Source organism: Schistocerca cancellata, chromosome 7 (assembly GCF_023864275.1).
Source record: "Schistocerca cancellata isolate TAMUIC-IGC-003103 chromosome 7, iqSchCanc2.1, whole genome shotgun sequence".
Taxonomy (NCBI): Eukaryota; Metazoa; Arthropoda; class Insecta; order Orthoptera; family Acrididae; genus Schistocerca; species Schistocerca cancellata.
Window position 1 is genome coordinate 278,631,914 of NC_064632.1, and position 23,876 is coordinate 278,655,789.

General features: G+C 42.8%; 1 protein-coding gene across 1 annotated transcript in view; it reads right to left on the bottom strand.

Moving 5' to 3' along the window:
* Positions 1 to 1,446: 1,446 nt before the first annotated feature.
* The window catches only part of LOC126092731 (uncharacterized), a 117,949-nt gene continuing 95,519 nt past the window's right edge, over positions 1,447 to 23,876 (bottom strand). Inside the window, exons 8-9 of the mRNA XM_049908456.1 lie at positions 18,443 to 18,601; positions 1,447 to 2,663 (exon numbers count right to left, since the gene is read on the bottom strand). Coding sequence (XP_049764413.1) covers positions 2,540 to 2,663; positions 18,443 to 18,601 — 283 coding nt within the window. The 3' untranslated portion in view covers positions 1,447 to 2,539. The remainder of the gene's footprint in view (positions 2,664 to 18,442; positions 18,602 to 23,876) is intronic.

Below are 23,876 nucleotides of genomic sequence, written 5' to 3' on the forward strand. Positions count from 1 at the left end.
AGTTGTGTTTAGCCTGTTGTTTTATCTTGGACTGAAGTAAGCGGCTCTTAGGCTTGGTTGCTGACTTCATGAAGCCCTCTACCCTTCGCCATAATTGGATGAAATTCGTTCCTGTTATTTGCACATTTTTGCAAACAGTGATGATGCCTAAATTATACAATTTTCTCTGACCAAATATATCACATGCTTAACAGTGTTTGATAAACACGTCATTTCCCTTGTCATTTGGTGAAATGCGAGTATAAATTGTGCATTTGTTGTTATGAAACAACTCACACATTTGATTAGAAAGCCATTCTGAAAATACTGGTACAATTGTAACATTACATTATATTAGAATTATGTACATAACTTTCATCTATCAGAGACTTTCTTGCTCATTAGGTAATTTTGTTCTTCAGAAATACGAGAATATATGCCTTCTAATTAGTTTATTTGAGCGCATTTCCTGCACTAACTGATTTATTGCTTTACTTTTGGTAGTTCTGTTTTAATAGAATTACTGCCAATAGTAAATCCACAGCAATAGCTCTTAGAATTGACAGCTTTTAATGTATAAGTTAACAACACTCACAGAGTACCATCTTCCAATATTCCAATAAAGATTTGAAAGTACACCACCTACAGGAGCAAATATTTCTTCTTGTATTCATTTTGAGAGAAACTCATTTGTCCACCAATGAAGCTGGCTTAACTACCTTCTCATTACCACTTTTGTTGTCATATGTAGAGAATTTCCGTTTTTTACATTTTATGTAACCTTCACTGATATTTCCAGTGTTCTCTTGTCCTCAGAGTATTCCCCAAATGTTTTGTTTGATTATCAACTACTGGTCTCAAGCTCCATCTGGTGTTCATTGCACTTATTGAAAATTGCGCACTGCAGTGACTACAACTGAACCTTATAGCATCCATGATACATGAAAGTAGGTAGTGGCGTCAATATGATGCTTTCCTGCTTATGTTTCCTCGATCCACACTCCATGTAAAATATTGTGGCCATGTGGAAGGATGAAACAATAAATGTGCTACTTATTGTTTCTCTGAGATGTCATTTTAAGGTAAATCATACTACCTCAAAATTTACTTGGTGCTATGTGCAGAAACGTTATAAATCCTTATTAGCTTTAGCATCAGCAGATACCGTCATCAATCAGAAATCATTATTGTGGAAGTATTTGTACAAGTGAATTCAACCCGTCATCACTCTACCATCCTTACAGACACAATACTTGGGAATTTCGTCCTTCATTTCTGGAAATAGGCAAGAAAAAGTTTGCAGTTGATACTTCAGACTGTGGTCAGGTAGGTCATAAGGTAATATTTGCGAGTAGTTAGACAACAGATGGTAGCACCTATTAGTCTGCACATTTTAAATGTGTAGAAAAAAGTTGACCTATCAAAAAAGTACAGAAAAGTACAACTAAAACATAAGTAGTAGTAGTATTTATTTCATTTTCACTTTGTTCAATAAGTTAATTATGGACATTTTATCAGCAAGAACTCAAAGGATACAGTGCCTAAAATTCCTAACTCATGTCAGAATTTATGTAACATCATATAACAACTGTAAACAATTTTTATCAACAGGAACATCATAGAAACAATTCAAATAAGACAACAGCAATATAAGATAAATATCCTGCAACATCTCTTTACAGTAAGGAATTAACTTTACTTTTATGTGGTAATATTACGAATATTTTGACATTTCTTTGTACAAAATACATAAAAGCTTATTGTAGAAAATACATTATAACATATTTTGACGTACATGAATAACATTAAAAATAGCTTTCTTGATACATAAAATTCTCTAGGTGTATTTAAATGAAAATAAATTATCACATAACAGATTCTTTGACTTACATCAGCCAATTTAACTTTTAATAAATGTATTTGATAAAGGTCTCATAGTTAATTATACTTCACACAGGATCTAAAAATTCCTCATTTTTCTGTTGGCAAAATAATGCCTGTATTAATATATGCTGTATTTGGACTTCCTTGTCCCTTATAGGATGCTTGTACAGTTCTTTATCGATAGTGAATGATCATTTGATATGTATCTTATACAATATATGCTATTCTTCAATATATTAATGTACTTAACAACAGTATCACATATATGGACGGAATTATATGTACATTTAGGGCTTTTTTAAACTAAGCTGAAAAATTCTGTAGGGCAGGATATAATTAGAAAATGAAGTTTCACATTAATATTATGAGATAATGAAGCATCACATTCTTTAAGTGTTAAATTAAACACCTGTTTCAAAATGTTATGTTATAGATAGGTTTTGTACATTATATGTGCATATACTGCAACTGGCATAGCAAGATATGACAAAATGGCACTACTGTGTTAACAACGAAATTTATGTAGAAAAGTATCATGGAAAGAATGTTTATATTATCTCTATTAGAAACATTCGATACATTACTCCGTTCTAGCCCCAACAGAAATTATTTACATTACTCCACAGACACAGAACTGTTAACAACCTAAATCTGTCAGCATCTTCAGTCATCCACATTATTTCAGGCTCTGGAGAGTTTTCGAGATGTTTCGTAGTACCTGTTGTGGTACTACTTCTGAGAGAACAGTTGCAAAGTTTGGGTGGAATACAAGGTGCCTGAACATTGATTTTGCGTGACATCTGCAAAAAAAAAGTTACGATATTAGCATATTTCTTGTGTAAAATTTGGAAGTTAGAGTTTGTGTCTTATAATGTCAATACATATCTAGATTTCCATATCATGCTACCGGTCACATGCAGACATGGATTTAATCGTCAAATCAATGGATTCATTGTCGCACTGGAGAATGAAATACACAGTAGGATCAAGTAGTAGAGTTGACATGCGTGGGAGAGACGACTCACTATCTGTTTACGTACTTGCTGATATGTGGCGGCAACCATCTGTTAGTAGTGAGTTAGTAGTTATAGAAGAAAGGCATGCTACAAATTCCGTGAATATTCGCAAGTTTTAGGAAGGAATTTTCTCACCAACTGGCTGTGCTGAATATGTGAAGTTTCATGAGCATAGTACAGTTTCTTATATGATGTGCATGCCAGCGAGTTAACGAAAAACCGAAAGATGGAAGTGATAGACAGTGGAGTTTTTGATGCTATTCGGACACTTTTACACTACAAAGGCAAGGTGTGTCTCCTTCGATATTGCTTTAGAACGGTTGATGCATGAAAGAAGTATGAGAGAAGAAGCATAACTAAAAACAAGCATCAGTTTATTGTGAAGCAGTTTCATGCTTTTAGTATAGTTTGCCTAAATCCCCTGTGTTGTGCTTGCAGGTTAACTACATCATGCCACGAATCGAGCTTCTTGGAGTGAAGGTGATTTGAGAGATGTGGTTAACGCTGCAATGAGTCAGAAAAATTCAGTGAGGATGAATGTGTAGAATGTCTGGAATTTTACTCTGAAACCCGATCTAAAGCTGAATGATTACAGTATGTAATGTGCAAATGGTAGTTGTGCGAAGATATTTCAGTTTATGACAATATATGTGCCCTTTGTGCAACAAATTAAAAGAAACAGCAGGAAAAATTACAGTTATACAAAAGAAGAAAATACTTTCTATCTTGTAATTGATTATTCTGATATCTTCATTGTTTCCATTGGCTTGAAATTTTAATGAATCTTCTTAAGCCAGTTGTAAACCAATAGGCAAAACTTGCCTTGATAATGAAACGAACTGGTTCCAGAGCACAACCAAGAGCCATTTCTCCTACCCGTGGTGCTTCAGCTTAACTACCATAGGAGGAGAGCTGGCATAATAGAGTCTTATTAGAAACTGCTTAAAATTCCGATTTCATTGATGTGTTTGTAGAAGTGATCTTTTTTCAAAAATGGGAAATGAGTGCCAAACATTTGGCAACCATTTATATATTTACATATGCACTTTAACAGGATTTAGACAATGTTTTCGAAATGTGCCACATCTCTCCTCACTTTATCATACGGAGCTTCGAGAACAATGAAGCAGCCTCGCATTTTCCTTTCCTTGATTAATATCCATTCATAGGACAGACACAGGAGAGAAGTTTTTGTATATGCTATGACAGTCTTGAAGTAAGGTGTTTGCAGACCACCTCTATATCATTAGAGCATTAGAAATTGTTGAAACCGCTGGATCAAAAAAAATTACAAGCTGTTATAAATTAACAAACTAAAACTTTCGGTGAAACTTGCTTCCTGTACTTCTGGTTAATGCCCATTCCCAATAGCTGCTTATATTTGTCTGGCCCTATTAGTCTGAAATGCGAATTCATTTGATGATGTAAGTAACAAAGGCTATCATTCTTGGCATGGTCTTAGATATTATAGCGTCTCCTAAATTTCCAAAATTTGCATCAACATAGCTACCCCTGGTAACTGTTCGACATGTGTGCCAGTACATGTAAGTCGCATACATTGGTAAGAGGTGAGTACTATGAGTAATGATACCAGTGAGTTGCACTCATTATACTCGGAGCATGTATCATTCGTATTACTGGTGAATGTTGTCTGTAATTAAATATTAGTATGTACAGAAATTAGTGCTGTAGTAATAAGACATCCCGCTTCCGTTAGCTGAAGAAGGAGGCAGAGGTCGCACTGTTTGCAATAAATCCTAGTCAATTATATTAACATACTTTGTCTTATTTTGAAGCTATTTTTCGTATTTTTGCGTCAAAGGTGAAGCGACAACATTTTTTTGTAATCACAAACTGTTACCAGCGGTATATAGAAGGTGGACTGAAAGTCACAAAGGAGATACAACTACGAATAACGGTTTTATTATTGCACTGTAGAACAGTAGGTAAGAGCAGGAATAATATTTTGTTAAAAGAGAAGTGAGACGATTCTTAGTAGGGCGTGTCTGCTGGCTATGGGGTGGTTAGTGTTTAACGTCCCGTCGACAACGAGGTCATTAGAGACGGAGCGCAAGCTCGGGTTAGGGAAGGATTGGGAAGGAAATCGGCCGTGCCCTTTCAAAGGAACCATCCCGGCATTTGCCTGAAACGATTTAGGGAAATCACGGAAAACCTAAATCAGGATGGCTGGAGACGGGATTGAACCGTCGTCCTCCCGAATGCGAGTCCAGTGTGCTAACCACTGCGCCACCTCGGTGTCTGCTGGCTATGCAACGGTGTCTTAACCATATGTCAACACGGGAGGCCTGAAGTATAAACAAGCTGGAAGATCGTTTCTTCAAACTATGTGATAGGGATGCCAAGACAATTACTCAGAACTTTGACGACAGTGCGGAGCAGACATAAAGCTCTACTGTAGCGAAGCTAAAGGTAGTAACTTCAGTTAAAGATGCCACAAGGACGCCTTTCAGGACACAGACTTCGTGTAAAGAAGCGCTCTGAAACCTTGAAGTTACATACCAGAGCAGCCAACAGGACTGACAGGCTCAGAAAACGAGAACAAACTCAGTCACCAGAGAGAGAGAAAGGGGGGGGGGGAGGAGGGAAGAGGATTCAGTTATCTGCCTGCCATAAAACCTCTGGTCTCCTCAAGCCCATTATCAGGGTGAGGATACACCATCTGCAACACAGATACTGATGGAAGACTAGCTTTGTTAAGTTGCAGGAAGCTCTGGTTAATTTTACAACAGTCTACAAGCTGCCACCAACTTGGAGTCAATTTATGCAAGTCCGGAGCCATCTGTCTGCAGAGGGGACTTCTGATGTGCAAGCTACAGTGCTGCCGGTCACAATGGTGACTGACTGAGGATGGGGGCAAGGCCGATCTTCTGTGGATGAAGAACTGGGCTGCCTACCTACAAGCTGCTCAACCTCGGCTCTGGGCGCCTGAGTCACCACTACTGGAGTAGTACGAGGGTCACTCCAAAAGAAATGCACACTATTTTTGTAAAAATACAGTTTCCATTCTGCATGTGTGCAAGTTTTACAGTGTATAGGTACATCCTTCCCGCTTGTTTTCAAACTTAGTTCAACCTGTTCTCATGAGTGGCGCTGTCACAGCATGTCTTCAAGATGGCTGCTACACTTGACGTTCGTCAAAAGCAACGTGCTGTCATAGAATTCCTGTGTTGTGAAAACGAGACAGTGGGAAACATCCACAAGAGGTTGAAAAACGTGTATGGAGATGCTGCTGTCGATCGCAGTACAGTTAGTCGTGGACAAGCAGGTTATGTGATGAAAGCGGGCACAGCAATACTGAGGATTGTCCTCGCAACGGCAGGCGTCGTACTGCACACACTCCAGACAATGTGCAGAGAGTTAACGAATTGATGACTGCTGACAGACACACCACAGTGAACGAATTGTCACGCTACGTTGGGATAGGGGAAGGAAGTGTTTGCAGAATACTGAAAGTGTTGGCGTTTAAAAATGTTTGTGCCAGGTGGGTTCCCAGGATGTTGACAGTGGCTCACAAAGAAACAAGAAAAACGGTATGTAGCGAACTTTTGGAACAGTACGGGAATGGTGGAGATGGATTCCTTGGAAGAATTGTGACAGGTGATGAAACATGGCTCCATCATTTTTCACCAGAAACGAAGAGGCAATCAGTGGAGTGGCATCATGCAAATTCACCCAAGAAAAAAAAAATTCAAAACCACACCTTCTGCTGGAAAAGTTATGGCTGCGGTGTTTTTTGATTCCAACGGACTCTTGCTTGTGGACATCATGCCAAGTGGAACCACCATGAATTCTGATGCATATGTGACGACACTGAAGAAATGTCAAGCTCGACTGAGTCACGTTCGACCACATCAGCAAAAGCAGGATGTTTTGCTGTTGTACGACAATGTACGGCCACATGTCAGTCAAAAAACCATGGAAGCGATCACAAAACTCGGATGGACAACACTGAAACACCCGCCTTACAGTCCTGACCTGGCTCCGTGTGACTATCATCTCTTTGGGAAACTCAAAGACTTTCTTCGTGGAATAAGGTTTGAAGATTATGACTCCCTTGTGCACGCTGCCAAATAGTGGCTCCAACAGGTTGGTCCAGAATTTTACCGTGCGGGTGTACAGGCACTGGTTCCAAGATGGCGTAAGGCAGTTGAGAGGGACGAAAATTATGTGGAGAAATGAAAATATTGTTCCTAAAGGATGTATCTACACACTGCAAAACTTTCAAACATGTAGAATAAAAGATGGATTAAAAAAAAGTGTGCATTTCTCTTGGAGTGACTCTCGTACAAGTACTGCCTTACCGGATGTATTGCTGGCACAGCCACTCGGGCTGTTCTTTGTGTTGCCGGTGAGTCTCAGCAAGTTCGTCGCTGGACACTGACGAGCTACCTCGCTCTTTCAAGCAGTGCAGACTCAGCACGGCTGCTAGGCAGTCGAGAAGAAGACAGAGTGACTGTAAAACTCTCGCCAATACATGATTGATAGTTGAATAATGTTTCATTGGCAACTCAGCGCTCAACAGGGTCACTCACCCCCGCTCTTCGCTCGACGTCCTGACAGTAACCCGACCCTGGTTCGAGTAGTAAAAGTATTTATTCTTTTCTCCTTTCTTTTGTTTCCCATTCTGAAAGAGGAAGGGTGGGAGACTGACCATGGAAAAATTGACCACTGTTCAATGAACCAGTCTTCTGGAGCTTTACTTCAAAAACCAGATGTCAACTGATCTCACAGGATGAGCATATCGGCAACATTTCAGCACCAGGACTGGAAATCCATCCTCCGTCGCTTGATTCAACGCTTCAGATGAACAGCGATCAGTGTGCGATCTATCATGATGTTGCATACCCGGGTCATCCACTGAGCCTGAGACAGTGTTGTTGAGGATACAGGAACTTCAGTACGAAGACGTTCTGGACGACTGGGGTTGGCAAGGACGCTACATTGGCGAATTCTGAAACTCGATTTGGATCTCTGTCTCGACTGAATCCAACTGGTACAACAGTAAAACACACACGGATTATCGTCAAAGCCTTGCATGTGCATTCCCAATACAGTTGGGCACGGAAAACAATTATTTCATCCACAAGTTGTTATTGAGCGACAAGGCGCATTTTTCACCTAATGGATTTTTGTTAACAGACAAAATTATAGGTTTTGGGGCAGTAAAAACCTATACTCCATACATGAGCAGGAACTGCATCCACTGAAATGCGCTATGTGATGTGGTATGACGTCAGAAGTGATCACTGGGCCATACTTCTTTGAAGACGATGGAGCCGAAGCATGACGGGACTGGTGATCGATATCGAAATATGGTTGTGACTACCGTGCGTCCTGCAGTGGAGAACAGACTTGAGACGTGGGTTCAACAAGACGGGGCAACGACGCACAAGGCAGAGGCCTCCTTTGGGCTTCTGAAGACGATTTTTGGCCATCACATCACAATAACATAAACTAGCCCTCCCATTTGTTTGACCTCACTCCACCTGATTATTTTCTTTGGCGATATCTGAAGGACGAAGGGTATGTGTACAAACCACAAACAGCACAGGAGATGAAGGAAAACATTCGTGCAGAAATACAGGCAGTCGTACCGGAAGTGTTGACCCCTGTAATGCGCTACACGAGACCCGTATCTGTGAAGCCTATGACGTCAGACAACCATGTGAAATTATTCCACACGTATCTGTAAACAGTCTCCCATCTTTAGCATTTAAGTCATGAAATATCAATTGAAACTAAAGAAAAACAAAAAAAGTTATTTACAATTATAAACCCTTCGTGACTTTTGGCTCACCCAGTATTACGTTTTGTTTAAAGAGAGTGATATAGTGTTATTCCGTTAAACTGTTCATCTGAAATATTTCCGGAAAAGATCAAGATATTGTAATAATTGTGTTTGCTCCTTGTTGAAACAGTGAGAAAGTCCTCAACAAACGACATAGCTATATTAATTCGAGAACTGTCGGTGTCAACTTCGAAATGAAATTGTAGCAGTTTTTTTGCTGCTAGTATTGTATTACGCAATGAAACTAATTCAGTGGCGTTTCACTCTTTAAAATTCGGTAGCTAGTTTCGGAGTAATTACAATATTTAGAACTTAGGATTTACCTGGCTTGCGAATGAAAGTGATTGGTTTGTTAGGCGGAAGTTTCTGATTTCATATCCAAATAAGGAAATACATGAGGTCCAATGAAGAGGACACAGTGCGTTGTGCCGCAGCAAAATTACAGACCAGTATCCCTAACTTCTGTTTGCTGCAGAATCCTTGAACACAGTCTTAGTTCGAATATAATAAACTTTCTTGAGGATAAGCAGCTTATGTTGACGAATCAGCATGGTTTTAGAAGGTAGCGCTCGTGCAAAACACGGGTTGCCCTTTTCTCACATGAAGTATGGATGAAGGGCAACAAGCAGATTCAGTATTTCTAGATTTCTGGAAAGCATTTGACACGGCGCCCCATGGCAGGCTGTTACGAAGGTACGAGCATATGGAATAAGTTCACAGATATGTGAGTGGCTCGAAGACTTCTTAAATAATAGAACCCAGTATGTTGTCCTCGACTGCGAGTATTCATTAGAGACAAGGGTATCGTCAGGAGTGCCCCATGAAAACGTGATAGGACCGCTTTTGTTCTCTTTATACGAGGGTTGGAACTTAAATAATGGCAACTATTTGTTCACAACCGACACAGAAGAGTTACATGTTTGCAGCTGTTACTGTCCTTCAAAGTAGTCACCAGCGTTGTGTAGAACCCGTTGCCAGCGATGTGGAAGGCGTAGCAAACCGTTAGCAGAGCCTGTTCTGTTTGGAGCGGTCTATTGCCTGTCGAATCTCTGGAACAGTTGTGAAGCGAATGCCACGAAGTGGTTCCTTCATCTTCGAAATCAAATTAAAGTCACAAGCACTTACGTCCGGGGAGTATGGTGGATGGTGCGGTACTTCCCAGTCCCATCGACCGAACAGAGCAGCCACAGATTGCGCTGTATTCGCCCGCGCATTGTCGTGCAAAATGATGGGTGGGTTGCGCATTAAGTGTCGCCGCTTCTTTCGCAAAGCTGGTCGCAGGTAATGCTCCAAAGACGAACAGTAATATTGTGCATTGATGGTCTGTCGTTGAAGAACGTAATGGGTTAGGATAACACCATCACAGTCGTACACGAGAATCACCATAACTTTCACTAGACTGGGACTCTGACGCACTTTCGACTTTCGCAGCGACCCCTAATGACGCCCTTCGTTGGATTGGCGATTCAGTTTTGGCTCGTACGATGTGGCCCATGTGTCATCCAATGTTACGATATGGCGTAAGAAAGCCTCTCCTTCGCGCTCATAGCGCTCCAAGTGCGTCTGAGCAGCGTCGTAACGCATCCATTTCTGCATTTCCGTCAAGTCATGTGGAACCTATCGTGATGCAATTTTTCGCATGCCAAGGCGTTCCTTCAGGACGCGAAGCACAATCGTATGCGCTAGTCTGGTTTCGTGGGCGAGCTCACGAATCGTATGGCGTCGATCACTGTCCACTAACGCGGCAACAGCATGCACTTCTTCTTCAGAGACGCTAGGGCGACCAACCAGATGCATGTCTGCCACAGTTTGCCGACCTTCGTTGAAGGATTTTATCCAACGTGCCACTGTTCTGTACGGCAATGCAGATTCCCCGCACGCTTCTGACCTCGATGACACTGTCGTGCAGTACGACCTCTGGCACACTCAATCTTGACCCAACTCCGTTGTTCCTCTTTCGAAAACATAGCGACACCGTTACGTTAGACCGCTCGCTCACAAGTGACTGTGTTTCCCTCGATTGTGCGAACGCCGGTGACGTGGGACGGGCGAGTCTGTTTGCTCGGAGGTAAGGTAGGTATGTCAACAACGTGTGCTATCAGCGACAGTAGTAGATTCCATTGCATAGTGTCTCCACAGCAGTGTATCCACTATTAAGTTCCAACCTACGTATCTAAATGATTTGGTAGACAGTGTGGGCAGCAGTCTGCTAATGGGAATCTCTGGAGGGAACGCGGCGTTCTTTTCGGGAAACACCACTGACAAAATTTAGAGACCCGGCATTTGAAGCTGACTGCCAAACGATTCTACTGCAGCTAACATATATCTCTCGAAAGGACCACGAAGATAAGATCCGAGAAATTAGGGCTCGTACGGAGGCGTACAGACAGTCACTTTTCCCTCGCTCTATTTGCGATTGGGAATTAGATTAGGAAATGAGACACTTAAAATAGTAAAGGACTTTTGCTATTTGGGGAGCAAAATAACTGATGATGGTCGACGTAGAGAAGATATAAAATGTAGACTGGCAATGGCAAGGAAAGCGTATCTGAAGAAGAGAAATTTGTTAACATCGAGTATAGATTTAAGTGTCAGGAAGTCGTTTCTGAAGGTATTTGTATGGAGTATAGCCATGTATGGAAGTGTAACATGGACGATAAATAGTTTGGACAAGAAGAGAATAGAAGCTTTCGAAATGTGGTGCTACAGAAGAATACTGAAGATTAGGTGGGTAGATCATAACTAATGAGGAGGTATTGAATAGGATTGGGGAGAAGAGAAGTTTGTGTCACAACTTGACTAGAGGAAGGGATCTGTTGGTAGGACATGTTCTGAGGCATCAAGGGATCACCAAGTTAGTATTGGAGGGCAGCGTGGAGGGTAAAAATCGTAGAGGGAGACCAAGAGATGAATACACTAAGCAGATTCAGAAGGATGTAGGTTGCAGTAGGTACTGGGAGATGAAGAAGCTTGCACTGGATAGAGTAGCATGAAGAGGTGCATTAAACCAGTCTCGGGACTGAAGACCACAACAACAACAACAACAACAACAACATTTGAGAGTGGAACAGGATGGGAAATGACAAGTAATGCTACAGGGTACCCTCCGCCACGCTCCTTACGGTGGCTTGCTGAGTATCTATGTAGATGTAGATGCAGACATAGGTTTAGATGAAAGGGGCACACAGGAAATGTGTCTGTGTCGCTCACGTGTATAGAGTGCTTGTTAGTTAAAAAATACGAGAGTTGTCCAGAAAATAATTTCCGATCGGTCGCGAAATGGAAACCACTGGGAAAATCGGGTAAAGCTTTGCACAGATGTGTTGGGCGGAGTCTCTAGTATGCCCGTCGATCGTGTCGCGTCCCTCTTTTCAGTTCTGAGTGAACAGTGAGCACGTAAAGATACGTGGGGAATAGCGTCTCCCGCCAAGTACGAGGACGTGGTTAGAGATTTCGCCTGTGCCATGCAACCCATATAACAGAACTGTCGAGCAGTTCCATCTTCGTGCTAATTCTCGGCCGCACACTGCAGGGGCAATGAAGATGCTCCTGCAGCGTTTCCGATGAGAAGTTTCTGATCACCCACAATACAATACATAATTGGCTCCCCCTGAGTCTCATCTCTGCTCACGAGAACCGCTTGCTATGAAGACAAAATTTTTTCCACAGACAACGAGATGCAGACCAGTGCAGATAACTAGCCGAAAGCACAGGCGGCTGCTTTATATGACGAGTATATTGGAAAGTTGATAGAACACTACGACAGAACTCGAAGTTGGAGCTACAACTATGTACAGTTTTGTGACGGCTCCCAAACCCAAGGTCCTCGGCGGTTCTCTTGGGGCAGCCATTGTATAAAGCGTGGGTAGTGACCAGGATGTAGCTATGTCTGTTGGCCGAAAAATAATTAATGACTAGAATTGCGCCGGCTAGAATGAAGAGATAACTTATCTTTATTTCTGACGAAACGTGCACCAGTAATACAAGTCCAAGTAATGTCCAAGAGTAATCCGTGTCCTGAACCTAGTCGAATGCAATAGCAAATATCACACTGCAATGGCTCCGCTATAAACTCCACTAAAGGGTAGCATTAGACAATCGACAATAGACTGTCCGTCTCGGGCCAGCGCTCCTCCTTATATGCGAAAGGCAGAGGGCGCTGCGGACCCGAGCTCAGCCATGGCGCGACCTCTTCCGTCGGCGGTAACGCCCTAAGACGCCGACGGCCGCGACAGGAACTGTGACCAGCGATGTCGAGGTCAGGGCGCGCGTGCGCGAGTTGGTTGGTTGGTTGGGTCCGTGGATACAACATAGAGAAGTAGGTGGAAAGTGTGCCTAACTGTTGCAAATAAAACGTTTCTGGTTTTCACTGTGGTTTCCATTTCGCGACCGATCGGAACTTACTTTCTGGACAACCTTCGTAAATAAACGTCTTTCACAAACCAAGAGATACTACATATACTATTTGTTCTTCACAAGAACGTGAAAGGAACGCAAAGAGAAGTGTTGAGTTGCATGCACAAAGATTTCCCACAGACGGTGTTCAGCGTGAATGACAACTGAGCAAACGTGCAACAAATTGTTACTGGAAGGCCACTGGAATACTACGCAGAGGGAATGAAGATAGTGTGCAACGAGCGGAGCGAACGAAATAGGTGTTCTGGCAGCTGTCACCCATTATTCGCAAGTCAGCTGCAGAGAAACTGCGAGTGCCTCTGCAATACGTGAGGCCAGCTTTGTTCGCATTTTGCGCGCAAACAGCTTCCATCCGTTTCACGCGTGACTTCACCAGGAGATCTGTTACCCGGTTCTCTTTTAACATCAGGATAATAGGTTTTTTCTTCAAAGAATTATCTTTAGCGATGCAGTTACCTTTACAGATCATGGACAGCTGAACGTAATAGCCGGCCGGAGTGGCCGAGCGGTTCTAGGCGCTTCAGTCCGGAACCGCGCGACAGCTACGGTTGCAGGTTCGAATCTTCCCTCGATCATGGAGGTGTGTGATGTCCTTAGGTTAGTTAGGTTTAAGTAGTTCTAAGTTCTACGGGACTGATGACCTCAGAAGTTAAGTCCCATAGTGCTCAGAGCCATTTTTTGAACGTAATAAATGTTTAAATCCGTATCTAACTGCGTCAAATTTGCCAACAGAGGTAACTTTTATAGTTTAAGTAACAATAGATAAATTAAGAACTTGTATGTTTACCTCTCCTCGGTTGTCATCTTTGGGATTAGTTGTGTGCTAGAAAATGAGCTTATAATGCGAAGCCTATGTCGTACAGTGTAATAAAGTTTGTCGAACAAGACTAAAAAAGTGTAAGAACACAGTAAGAAATACGTGTTATTAGGAGGTGAGAATCCGCAGTGGCTGAGGTAAGTGAACATCTGAGGAAGTGGAGTGCGAATATTTGTTGGTGCATTGTTAGAGACTGCATGATTCGTCTTTCCTTCATCGAAGAAACATTAAAGGTTAAAAGGTATGCACAATTTGTAACCGAAATGTTGCCCTTTGTCAATGAGGAAGTATCACTTGGGAAATGTAGACGAGGGACCGATGACCGTTGCAGTCTAGTCCCTTTCATCCCACAAACCAACCAACCAAATGTAGACGTATGTGGTGCCAGCTCACCCGTCCCCTTCGTCGCTGGAGAGCACGTGCCTGTTAGGCGCTCCTGGAATTTTGTCTCTGTGGTAAACCCAAACATGAAGCCTGTGCACAAGTTCCGACGACCTAATGAAACATCGCAGTGTTGCAGCAAGCGTTATGATACAGAACGAACCTCCTCTGGTAATACAGGTTCCTTGCCCACGAGCTGCAGTAGACGGTGGGGATTTCAAACAACTGATGATATAAATGGAATATCAAGGAAGTGTTTATGAGTACATTCTTTTGTGATTTCCCTTTTGTTGCTGTTACTGATGTAATTTTGTAACGTAAGTGTACATCTTGATTTTAGACTCGAAATGCGAAGTTATTATTTTTAACAACCTTTGTACATTTTTCTTGTTTCACAAACTGATCAGTTTCTGACGGGGACCTTTCCTTGAAGACTCTGGCACAGAAGCGGAAGCAGAACTCTTACTGTACTTAACTGACGAACAATCCCAAGTTCCTACGTCCTTTGCCTTCCAGTTGGTTTGTCAGTCAAGTGTCGCTAGCGTCAGTTTTTAAATCTCTGTTTCACTATTTCGCTTTTATGAGCACACTATCTTAGTTGTGTCAAGCTGGAGTACCCCATCAGCCTAATGCGACAGTTTCGTGTAACAACACGAACTTCCTCATAAGACAGCAGTCGGATTCATGTCTGTGTAAAAAGGGGAGTCCACGACATTGGGATCACGGATTTGCTTCAAACTTTGTAAACCTTTAGTAGGCCATTAAAACAACATAATGTGCAAGCAGTAAGGTGTAGTACTCTGGCAATGCCGAGAAAATCACAAGAGAAGTTTTACGCGTCTGTTATGTAACTGATGAATTTGTACGAATATGCCGAAAGTAACAAGTCTTTATGGTCAAGTGATTAGCGTTCGCGCTTGGCAAGTAGGGCGAAGCTATGGATCGAATACTGCTAACACTTATATTTTAATTTATTTTTCGTTTTTCATCACTAGTGTAATTTATATGATTTTGAGAGAACAAAATCACATGCATTTTGATGAAGTAGTACTGAATTTCATGTGTTATTTGACTAGTTACCATTTGTAATTAAATTCTCAAGGGGGAGGGCCACACTTGGAAAACCGAAGTCAAACCTCGATAAGTAATGCGAATGACGTTACGCACAATCAGTAATATAGTAAGTCACACTGTGCCAGACCAAAAGAGTAATGCACGATTACCCGTCGGATGTGCTCTCGACATCACTCGTTGCAGGATGATATTTATCATACAGACACGGAAAACATAAACTGAAACTTGATGTAAATACTTCATGCAAATACACGTGTTTTTTTCGTTATATTACCTCTCAAATGTCATACAAATTAAATAATACGACCAGCGATGAAAAATAATAGATTAATAATTAATTTTGAACAAGAGTCGCCGGCCGCTGTGACTCAGCGGTTCTGGGCGCTTCAGTCCGGAACCGCGCTGCTGCTACGGTCGCAGGTTCAAATGGCTCTGAGCACTATGGGACTTAACTTCTAAGGTCATCAGTCCCCTAGAACTTAGAACTACTTAAACCTAACCAACCTAAGGACATCACACACATCCATGCCCGAGGCAGATTCGAACCTGTGACCGTAGCGGTTGCGCGGTTCCAGACTGTAGCGCCTAGAACCTCTCGACCACCCCCGGCGGTCGCAGGTTCGAATCCTGCCTCGGGCATGGATGTGTGTGATGTCCTTAGGTTAGTTAGGTTCAAGTAGTTCTACGTCTAGGGAACTGATGACCTCCGATGCTAAGTCCCATGGTGCTTAGAGTCATTTGAACCAGTTTTGAAGCAAGAGTCGAACCCTCGCCTCAAGCACTTTCGGCTTACGAAGCTCGAACGCCAATCACTTTTTTTTTAATCTCATTTTGTTCGTTATTGTTCGTTGCAATTGCTCAGGGCGGATGTCCCAGGACGTCCGTTCAAGTTAATCGTTGATCTGTTCAATCGGTTTTTTTATTGCAGAGGACAGCGAACATCGATTTACCACCACGAACTCGAACGTCCGACACCTATACACAGGTACATAAGTCACATAGTAGACGTGTAAAACTTCTCTTGCGATTTTCCCGGAATTGTCAGAAAAGGGCACCTTACTACTTGAACATTATGTTGTTTTAACGGCCTACTGAAGGTGTACAAAGTTAGAAATAAATCTATGATCCCAACCTCGTAGCGTCCCCTTGTGAATACTGTGATTTATCCGAAACTACAAATCGGATTTTTAAGAGTGAAATGCCATTGAATTTTTCCCTACTAGTAATACGGTACTAGCAGCAGAAATTACTACAGTTCCATCTGAAAAAGTGAAGCTGATACCGATATCCTCGTAATTAATATGGCTACGAAAGGAGACAATACATCATTGGGCGAGGATTTGTTCATAATTTACAGTACTGGCCATTAAAATTGCTACACCAAGAAGAAATGCAGATGATAAACGGGTATTCATTGGACAAATATATTATACTAGAACCGACATGTGATTACATTTTCACGCAATTTTGGTGCATACATACTGAGAAATCAGTCCCAGAACAACCACCTCTGGCGGTAATAACGGCCTTGATACGCCTGGGCATTGAGTCAAACAGAGCTTGGATGGCGTGTACAGGTACAGCTGCCCATGCAGCTTCAACACGATACCACAGTTCGTCAAGAGTAGTGACTGGCGTATTGTGACGAGCCAGTTGCTCGGCCACCACTGACCAGACGTTTTCAATTGGTGAGAGATCTGGAGAATGTGCTGGCCAGGACAGGAGTCGAACATTTTCTGTATCCAGAAAGAGCCGTACAGGACATTCAACATGCGGTCGTGCATTATCCTGTTGAAATGTAGGGTTTCGCAGGGATCGAATGAAGGGTAGAGCCACGGGTCGTAACACATCTGAAATGTAACGTCCACTGTTGAAAGTGCCGTCAGTGCGAACAAGAGGTGACCGAGACATGTAACCAATAGCACCCCATACCATCACGCCGGGTGATACGCCAGTATGGCGATGACGAATACACACATCCAATGTGCGTTCACCGCGATGTCGCCAAACACGGATGCGACCATCACGATGCTGTAAACAGAACCTGGATTTATCCGAAAAAATTACGTTTTGCCATTCGAGCACCCAGGTTCGTAGTTGAGTACACCATCGCAGGCGCTCCTGTCTGTGATGCAGCGTCAAGGGTAACCGCAGCCATGGTCTCCGAGCTGATAGTCCATGCTGCTGCAAACGTCGTCGAACTGTTCGTGCAGATGGTTGTTGTCTTGCAAACGTCCCCATCTGTTGACTCAGGGATCGAGACGTGGCTGCACGATCCGTTACAGCCATGCGGATAAAATGCCTGTCACTCGACTGCTAGCGATAAGAGGCCCTTTGGGATCCAGAACGGTGTTTCGTCGTATTACCCTCCTGAACCCACCGATTCCATATTCTGCTAACAGTCATTGGATCTCGACCAACGCGAGCAGCAATGTCGCGATACGATAAAGCGCAATCGCGATAGGCTACAATCCGACTTTTATCAAAGTCGGAAATGTGATAGTACGCATTTCTTCTCCTTACACGAGGCATCGCAACAACGTTTCACCAGGCAACGCCGGTCAACTGCTGTTTGTGTATGAGAAATCGGTTGGAAACTTTCTCTTTCCTCATGTCAGCACGTTGTAGGTGTCGCCACCGGCTCCAACCTTGTGTGACTCTGAAAAGCTAATCATTTGCATATCACAGCATCTTCTTCCTGTCGGTTAAATTTCGCGTCTGTAGCACGTCATATTCATGGTTTAGCAATTTTAATGGCCAGTAGTATATTTGGGCGAAAACAGAATGAAGGTGTCTTAACCTGTTCAGGAAGTATTTGAGCTCAGCGTGATACCCATGTACAATGCAGTTAAAGTTCGACCTCTCTGTTACTCTGCGCAGAATACTGTAGTCGAGCATCGTAACAAGCGAAGCGAGCACTGTGGTGAAATCAAATGGACGAAGCCATTGTCCAGCAGGGAGAAGCAGAAGGTCGGTGTTTTCGTCTCGTTCGTAACAGTATGACGTACTGTAAACTTTGCAGACAGCGTGACACGAGGTCGCTGTCGCCGCACACGCGTGACGTACCTGGTGTCCAGACTGCCCTCGGTCAGCAGCGAGGAGCCGGTGACCAGCAGGCGGCTGCGGAGGTCGCGGGGCGCCGACAGCACACGGTCTGCGCCCAGGCGCGCCGTCAGCGCCGCCAGCAGCCGCGCGGCCACTGTGCGAACCACGGCGTTCTGGTGACTGCCGGGAGCGGACGGGAAACAGCGTGAGTTAGCATTCTGACACGCCCGTACACACACACACACACACACACACACACACACACACAGTCTCTCTAAGCAGTCAGTACACACATGACAAAACAACAGCACTTCAACATAGTCCGTACACTGTACTGTGACCAGGGGCGGATCCAGGGAGGGGGGGGGGGGGAATGGGGGCTATCCCCCCCGCCCCTGGTGCGTGACCGATCTTTTTTTCCCGACTGCCTTAGGTGCTGATTACGTCGGCCTATCTAGTATGTTTTTCTTGAAGTCGAAGATGTAAACAATGGCACGCAGTTTGATGTAACAATTCAAAAAGAGACCATGAAGCCTCTTCCATTTAGTGAATAAACTACAGAAGAAACAACTATACTTAGAATAAAATGATTATATTCGCTGAGGCATGAGCGATCTGTGTCCCTTTTTTAGCACTTTCCCTGCAGTGCGTATGTAAGATTTTGTTTCTAGTGGCAATTTGCAAAGAGATGGTGTTGATAATTAAGCGACGAACATCGAAGGAATACTTATAAAATCATTTCCTGACCACAGTCAAATACCCTATTATAACTTTTTGCAGTCGTATCGTCATTGCTACGTATAAACACATGCGCGAATTCGATGGCAACATTCTGTCATATGAAAGTAATTGGTGAACTAATTTCGAAGATTTAAGAATGGAAACGAACATTAGCATTTTTATAGATTATTTTGCATTAGCAGACAAACACGGAGTTTTTCAAGTGCACGTGTCGTATTTGAAGAATATTTTTTAGGTAATACAGTAAGTTATTTCATTAAACACACTTAACACATAGCGATACACAATTAAACTAAAAGCAGAATATATATATATATATATATATATATATATATATATGTGTGTGTGTGTGTGTGTGTGTGTGTGTGCGTATATAGAGTATTAATGCTTTTACTTGGAATTAATTTTTTGGAAGGCAGGTACCAAAAAATTTACCCCCCCCTGAGCGGGATCCTGGATCCGCTCCTGACTGTGACACACTCGACAGTCTCCCAAAGAGTACTTGACTTACTGACGTGCTACCGCTGCCATGCAAAGTAGGGTTTAGGGGTACTGTAGCATAGCTGCCGGTCTCAGAATCGATAGTTGCCTCTTGAAAGAGTATGGAGAATGGTTGTTAACGAGTCATTTGTGAGCTTTGGGATTGGGGGCTAGGAATATTAACGAACGAGTGTTTTATAGAACGCTGACCGTTACGTTGCCAAAAATGGTTAACACTTCCCACTACACTAGATGTCTGCTTTTACATTAGTGTTCATCAGTGAAAGTGTGGTGTAGTCAACAGGAGTCCCGCCGGTGCCTGCTATCGACATCATCCTCGCCGTCAGAGCGTTTGGCCACACCGATTAGACGCGAGTAGTGAGACACGACCACCCAAGTTCTCTGCGCCACCATCGGCAGCCTGTCTCGGAACAGACTGAAGCATCGACACGAGAACAGTTCTGTGCCAGGCTACATTCCAGTCAACGCCTAGTCCTCAGCGAGCAGCAAGAAGAGTACCGTGTCTGGCTTCAACACAGTTAGAGAGAATCAGTTAGACTCTTCAAGTTAGCTGGAAGTCCTTCCATACGTTTGTGAAATTTGTCTTTGAACAGCGCTACGATGATGAGCTATTAGTGAACAACAGGGCTATGAGAAAGTGCTTCGAGTTGTATTTATGACCACATTATGTTTCAACACAAAGACTGGTTCTGTCTGTGATATGAATGTACCTACGCTTGTAAGTAGGCTGTTTAGGTTTTTATGCTGGTAACGCCACGTAGCGCTCTATATGAAAATCACTGGCTGTGCTGTGTGCAGTCTGTGGCTGGTTGGCATTGTTGGAACATTCGCTATTGTAGTGTTGGGCAGTTGGATGTGAACAGCGCGTAGAGTTGCGCGGTTGGAGGTGAGCCGCCAGCAGTGGTGGATGTGGGGAGAGAGATGGCGGAGTTTTGAGAGCGGATGATCTGGACGTGTGTCCATCAGATACAGTATGTTTGTAAGACTGGACGTCATGAACTGATATATATATATATTATGACTTTTGAACACTATTAAGGTAAATACATTGTTTGTTCTCTATCAAAATCTTTCATTTGCTAGCTATGCCTATCAGTAGTTAGTGCCTTCAGTAGTTAGAATCTTTTATTTAGCTGGCAGTATTGGCGCTCGCTTTTTGCAGTAATTCGAGTAACGAAGATTTTTGTGAGGTAAGTGATTCATGAAAGTTATAGGTTATTGTTAGTCAGGGCCATTCTTTTGTAGGGATTTTTGAAAGTCAGATGGCGTTGCGCTAAAAATATTGTGTGTCAGTTTAGTGTTGATCAGAATAAGTAAAGAGAGAAATGTCTGAGTACGTTCAGTTTTGCTCAGCTGTTTGAAAATCAAATAATGTAAGAGATTTATCAGCACAGTAATTCATAAATTTTTCTAAGGGGACGTTTCCGCTCTAATCCACAGCCACATCAAAGAAAATCTATAACAAAAGATAAGTGGTCATTTTGGCTGTGAATATATTTCAATTCTTACATTTTACATGGTCAATCTCATGTTATTTATCACTTGTTTAGAGCCCAATTCATTTGTGGCAATGCGCAAAAAAAAAGGGTCTATGAATTGCAGTGAAATGGCCGAGCGCGAGCGGTTCTAGGAGCTTCAGTCTGGAACCGCGCGACCACTACACTCGCAGGTCCGAATCCTGCCTCGGGCGTGGATGTGTGTGATGTTCTTAGGTTAGTTAGGTTTAAGTAGTTCTAAGTTGTAGGGTACTGATGACCTCAGATGTTAAGTCCCATAGTGCTCAGAGCCATTTGAACCATTTTATAGTGATAAGTGCGCTTTCTATATCTGTGCAAGTGTGAATGAGGTAAGAACTGGCTGTGCTGTGACAGTTACAATATTGGTAAATGTGGAGTTGAACATAATTCAGTGAGATACTTTAAACTGACCGTCGTTAGAATTCACGAGTGCAAATACTTTTGTGCATGCATCACTTCTGGACATCAGCAGCCAACCACATTTCAGATGAGTTATGCAAACACACGTGAAAGACAGGTGTTGTGTTTTCATAATGCTCTAAATGGAATGGCCAAAAGTCACAGGAAGGGTTTTCCACTTGAAACGTGCTGTGTATGACGCTGAAATATTGCTGCTGGATGTGGTGTATGGCACAGGCGTAGATACAGTCTCTGAGTAATCTGTTACAGACAAGTGTTAATAAATGTGGCAGCATGTCATGATTTTACCGAATTTTAATGTGGGATGATTACTGCTCCAAGATGCATAGCTCAGAGGGTATCTAAAATTACACAAGATTCGGGCTTGCAAGGTCAACAGTGTGTAGAGTAGATCTTCAGTGTGGCAGAGACAGTGGTTCCACATGTGTAAACCACTGCACTGGAGCACTGCAAAAGTTAGATGACCGGATGTCCTGTTACCTTTGCAGAGCTGTACTGTAACTCAGATATCTGCTGACTCAAAAGTGGATGTCGGAATTCTTATGTTGATATCTTGCACAGAATGCAATGACTGGTATGGGCCCATGATCATTATCACTCTACCAGAGATCAGTGGTGGCGCACAGCAAGATCTGATGAATCCCACTTTCGGTTGTTGGTTGTTTGGAGATACCAATCTGCAGTCATTGATGTCCATCAGAAAATTGATCAGATTATGAAAGTATGTAGGAGTGATAAAATTGAGGCTCTGAAAACAATATTGATGCCAGAGCTGAGAAATGATTTAAGGAGAAGTAAAATTATGTGTATCAGAGCAGAGGAAGGTTCTCCCAGGGCTCATTGTGTAGAGAGAACCCCCAGCCACATACAACTGCTGCCAACCTAACTAAGAGTGAAGACAGTTACAGAATAAATAGTCGTTTCTAGTCAGGTCAAGGCTCAAAAGTATTGAACTACAGTTGGGCACATAATAATAAAACGAGGTGACAGAAATAATCAGGTCAGCAAGTGGGTGGAGCCAGGCAAGTTTCCTCAAGGGCTCTGCATGCAGCAGGAGCCGCCCCTCCCATAGCTGTCCCACCTCCGATCCTTTGTAGTCAAAGAGGCGAACAGTATGTATCGCAAGGCTACCCCTAAAATAGAAAATAGGGTGCAATTCAACGAGAATAAAAGAGAGATGACGAAGGCAGCTGATGAACGAAGCAGTGTCAAGTGCCTTCCAAACCCAGCAAGTGACAAGAGGTGCACCATCCCCAGCCACTTTGCACGTGCCTCAAAAGCAGTTTAAGATGTTATATCTGAGAATAAAAACAATTTTCAGGGAGAAAACCGAGAACGACTTCCAGTGTCCTTTTGTCGTTCAGCAATATTAGAGGCAAAGAATCTGGAAGACCTCACTTAACATGGGGAGCCAGAAGGAGGGAGCATTCCAGCAGGGTGTGAGCTGCTGTCTGTAAGGCCCCACAACCACAACGTTAGGTTGGCTCGTTGTTGTTGTTGTGGTCTGCAGTCCAGAGACTGTTTTGATGCAGCTCTCCATGCTACTCTATCCTGTGCAAGTTTCTCCCAGTACCTACTGCAACCTACATCCTTCTGAATCTGCTTAGTGTATTCATCTCTTGGTCGCCCTCTACGATTTTTACCCTCCACACCATGGGTTAATCTGGTATGAGTGATGTGAATGCGATATAAGAGATGGGGTTCCTTCTGTGAGGAATAAAAGGAGAAGCGGCATGCAGCACTAGACTCCATGGCAGTTGTAATGGTACTTGAATTACGTAACCATTACAGCATCTCACCTCAACCTCTCAATACCAGCAATATTCTACTGCGTTTCTGTAAAATAGTTAACATATTTCTGTGACAACATTCAGATTTGATTTCAATAATGTAGAGGTACTTCGATACATCGATATTTTTATATTGCAATGATATTATTCTTATGTGTATTCTTCATGGAGGTAAGAATAGAGGGAGACGCCGTGACGTCACAGCTGTGAAGCTATGTGAAGCCGAGGGTAGGCATCTCAATCAGACCAAAACATTGCTGCTGTAAGCTTGTGTGCATAGGCTTGTCGCTCGCTTTTGGAAGGATTTTGCGCTATTATGGTGACTTGTGTAGTGTTATGATGTACGAATCGTTCTGATTGTGATGCGAAATCGAAGGGAACAACATTTCATGTGTAAGTTGTCTCGTTAAGTGTGATTTTACAACTTCATTGTGAATGAACGTGTGCTACATCGGTACTTGTACTATAGCGTGTTTTTCTCCTGTA